The following is a 5,000-nucleotide window of genomic DNA, read 5'->3' as shown; positions in this document are numbered from 1 at the left end:
CACTATACACTACATTATTCACTACATTATACACTACACTATACACTACATTATACACTATACACTCCACTTTACACACTATTCACTACACATTATTCACTACATTATACACTACACACTCCACTTTACACACTATTTACTATACACTACACACTATACACTACACATTATTCACTTCATTATACACTATATACTCCACTTTACACACTATACACTATACACTACACACTATACACTACATTATTCACTACACATTTTACACTACACACTCCACTTTACACTATTCACTATACACTACACACACTATTCACTACATTATACACTACACACTACACACTATTCACTATACACTACACACTATACATAATACACTACACATTATACACTACACACTATACACTACACTATACACTACACTATACACTACACACTCTACTTTACACACTATTCACTATACACTACACACTATACACTACACACTATACACTACACTATTCACTATACACTACACATTATACACTATACACTATACACTACACTACACACTATTCACTATACACTACACACTATACTACACATTATTCACTACACATTATACACTACACTCCACTTTACACACTATTCACTATACACTCCACTTTACACTATTTACTATACACTACACACTATACACTACACATTATTCACTACACATTATTCACAACACATTATACACTATACACTCCACTTTACACACTATTCACTATACACTACACTATACACTACACATTATTCACTACACATTATACACTACACACTCCACTTTACACACTATTTACTATACACTACACACTATTCACTACACATTATTCACTTCACATTATACACTATACACTCCACTTTACACACTATTTACTATACACTACACACTATACACTACATTATTCACTACATTATACACTACACACTCCACTTTACACACTATTTACTATACACTACACACTATACACTACATTATTCACTTCACATTATACACTATACACTCCACTTTACACACTATTTACTATACACACACTATACACTACACATTATTCACTTACATTATACACTACACACTCCACTTTACACTATTTACTATACACTACACACTATTCACTACATTATTCACTTCACATTATACACTATACACTCCACTTTACACACTATACTATACACTACACACTACACTACATTATTCACTACACATTATACACTACACACTCCACTTTACACACTATTTACTATACACTACACACTATACACTACACATTATTCACTTCACATTATACACTATACACTCCACTTTACACACTATTTACTATACACTACACTATACACTACACATTATTCACTTCACATTATACACTATACACTCCACTTTACACACTATCCACTATACACTACACACTATACACTACACATTATTCACTACACATTATACACTACACACTCCACTTTACACACTATCACTATACACTACACACTATACACTACATTATTCACTACACATTATACACTACACACTCCACTTTACACACTATTTACTATACACTACACACTATACACTACACATTATTCACTTCATTATACACTATACACTCCACTTTACACACTATACACTATACACTATACACACATTATTCACTACACATTATACACTACACACTCTACTTTACACACTATTCACTATACACTACACACTATTCACTACACATTTTACACTACACACTCCACTTTACACACTATTCACTATACACTACACACTATACTACACATTATTCACTTCACATTATACACTATACACTCCACTTTACACACTATTCACTATACACTACACTACACACTATTCACTATACACTACATTATACACTACACACTCTACTTTACACACTATTCACTATACACTACACACTATTCACTACACATTTTACACTACACACTCCACTTTACACACTATTTACTATACACTACACACTATACATAATACAATACACATTAAACACTACACACTATACACTCCTGTGGAAAAAGCTCCTGTTCAGTGAAAATACACCAGGGTAAGGGTAAGGAATAAGTTTAAGGTTAGAGTAAGGAATAGGTTTAGGGTTAGGCTAACCCTAACCCTCACCCTCACCCTATATGCTTATATTATATTAGAATTCAGGAGTAGAAAGAACTGTGTGTGTGTGTGTGTGTGTGTGTGTGTGTGTGTGTGTGTGTGTGTGTGTGTGTGTGTTAGGGGTAAAGGGTCAGTTAGAGAGAGAGAATGGAGTAAATGAGAGGGAACCAGGTGGATTTGTGTGAGGTTCAGCAGCGTCATGTTGTTCACCTCAGACCCAGTGACTGGACGCGACTCACAGCGTGACGATTGTGTAAAAGTCTTAAATGGAGGAAACACACAGGATCCAAACTGCTGATTTTATCCTCAGCTAAAAAATAATAAATATAATTTCATAAACATTGAACTGAGGGCTGATGGAGAGATGCACTTCCCCCATCTGAGATTCATTCAACTCTTTCACTGTCAGACTTGTGCTGGCACTGAAACAGTCTCACCTGGTTTGTTAGCATGAGAGTGTACTTCCTTTTGGATTGGATGATGTTATTTCCTGTCACACATTAATCTCGCACATAGGTAGTGAAACACCCTCTGTCAAACTCAGCACACCCCTTTATAATGCATTATAGAGCTACATAAGCAGAACACATGCAGAACACACTGACACAGGACATGCTGTGTGACATCCTGTGTGTGTGTATGTGTGTGAGTGTGAGAGTTTAATAGAGGGTGTGTATAGTCACACTAATGGTCATTTGTATTAGAAATGTGTTTATGGGACTCAGATTTCTCTCTCTCTCTCTCTCTCTCTCTCTCTCTCTCTCTCTCTCTCTGTGTCATCTCTATTATTTTTCCTTTCCCTCCTGCTTCCTGTCTGTATGTTTCTGTGTGTATGTGTGTGTGTTTGTGTTTGTGTGTGTGTGTGTGTGTGTGTGTGTCTGTAATAGAATCTGAAGTTTCGGGTGACCTCAGCCCCTCCAGCTCTCTCTCCTCTCTTGGCTACACATCACTCTTTTCTTTTTCCTCTCTGAGGTCAGGGTGAGTCTCCACGATGGAGTCATGTAGCGTAATTCATCTGATTTGCGTCTTATTACTGTTTCTACTGTTTTACAAGTCTCCCTTGTCCATCTTTCCTTGTAAGTGTGCACTTACTCAGTGTGTAGTGCAGGAGGTACACTGAAGGCTGTACAGGCTGATGATTGGCTCTAATGTAAAATAAAATTTTAAAGTCTTGGAACGTGGTTTCCTGCTGAAGGAATGAAATTATTAATGAATATTTGAGATATATATATATATATATATATATATACATAGATACATATATTATATGCAGAGTTGGAGATTATAACGATGAGACTTTAGCATTGTATGTGTTACAGAGAGATCAGACTAACAGGAAATTCCTGCTGTAAACACAAATGAAGACATTTTAATGCTTTGTATAAGAATAGATAAAAACTAATAGTGTGTTTGTGTGTTTGTGTGTGTGTGTGTGTGTGTGTGTGTGTGTGTGTGTGTGTGTGTGTGTGTGTCTAATAATGTCTATTGTTGCTCCGGTGTTCTTCTTCCTGCCTGTAGGGGGAGCTGGAAAAACAGCTTCTGCAGGCTAATCCTATTCTGGAGGCGTTTGGTAACGCCAAGACCATCAAGAATGACAACTCATCACGCTTTGTGAGTTTCTGCCTGTTCACTTCCTTAAACAAACAGGAAGTAAAACATTGTTTAACATCCTGTTATATGGGGGCGGTAGTTCAGTGGTAAAGGTGCTGGGTTACTAACAGAAGGTTGGGGTTCAATCCCCGGTATCGCCAAACTGCCACTCTTGGGCCCTTGAGCAAGGCCTTTAACCCTCTGTGCTAAAGGGGCCCCGTATCATGGCCCTGGGCTCTGACCCCAGCCTCTGAGCAAGAACGAATTTCACCGTGCTGTAATGTATATGTGACAAATAAAAGCTATTCTATTCCTTTCTTCTCTCTCAGGGTAAATTTATCAGGATTAACTTTGATGTAACAGGCTACATCGTTGGAGCAAACATTGAAACCTGTATCCTTACACCCACACACACACACACACACACACACACACACACACACACACACATATACCTGGAACACCTGCACCACTGAAACCACTGTGTGTTTCCTGAACACGGCTCTCAGACCTGCTGGAAAAGTCACGCTGTATCCGCCAGGCAAAAACAGAAAGAGCTTTTCACATCTTCTACTACATGGTAGCAGGAGCCAAGGAGAAGCTGCGTGGTACTCTCACACTCCTCACATTTACTGTGTTCAGCTGGAACTCTTACTCAGAGTGATGATTGTTTATGTTTATCTCATTCTTGTGTAGATTGGGTTAAAAATTTATGCAGGATTAAAGGGGTATTTAGGAGTATCTGAGGGTATTTGGGGGTAAGATTGTAGTCCAGCTATCGGAGCAGATAGTAAGACCAAGCCATGGGCATTTCCAGAAATAGATTGGCATAGTCTTGCTGTGATTAATCTTTGGGATGATAACCAGTGTTATCAGACCACAGGAAGAACAAGAGGCTCTGAGAGTCATGGGGAGGAAAAGCACTACATCACAGAGAGAAGCTCAGAACTCAGAGCTCAGTAACTGGCAGTTTGTAAAGAATATGCTTTTTTCAGCTAAAGCTTTAGATTATTGTGCTGCTTCTGACTGCAGAACATCCAAGTGTTTAAAAAGACAGTCAGCACCTGGACGAACTTCTGGTAGAGTGGGAGGTGTTCAGGTGGAGAGTGGGAGGTGTTTAGGGTGGAGATAAGTAGGTGTTCAGGTGAGGAGTGGGAGGTGTTTAGGTGGAGAGTGGGAGGTATTTAGGTGGAGAGTGGGAGGTGTTCAGGTGAAGAGTGGGAGGGGTCCAGGTGGATAGCGGGAGGGGTCCAGGTGGAGAGTGGGAGGGGTC

The 5,000-nt window shown here is 38.8% G+C and overlaps 1 protein-coding gene across 3 annotated transcripts in view; it reads left to right on the top strand.

The window, feature by feature from the left end:
- The window catches only part of myh11a (myosin, heavy chain 11a, smooth muscle), a 31,615-nt gene that overhangs the window by 10,509 nt on the left and 16,106 nt on the right, over nt 1-5,000 (top strand). For all 3 annotated transcript variants that reach the window (XM_046861116.1, XM_046861108.1, XM_046861098.1), the window contains 3 exons: nt 3,656-3,748; nt 4,057-4,120; nt 4,237-4,335. In XM_046861116.1, coding sequence (XP_046717072.1) covers nt 3,656-3,748; nt 4,057-4,120; nt 4,237-4,335 — 256 coding nt within the window. The remainder of the gene's footprint in view (nt 1-3,655; nt 3,749-4,056; nt 4,121-4,236; nt 4,336-5,000) is intronic.

This window comes from Silurus meridionalis, chromosome 1 (assembly GCF_014805685.1).
Source record: "Silurus meridionalis isolate SWU-2019-XX chromosome 1, ASM1480568v1, whole genome shotgun sequence".
NCBI classification, from domain to species: Eukaryota; Metazoa; Chordata; class Actinopteri; order Siluriformes; family Siluridae; genus Silurus; species Silurus meridionalis.
The sequence above is the reverse complement of the archived record's forward strand: the minus strand, read 5'-3'. Positions and strand labels throughout refer to the sequence as shown.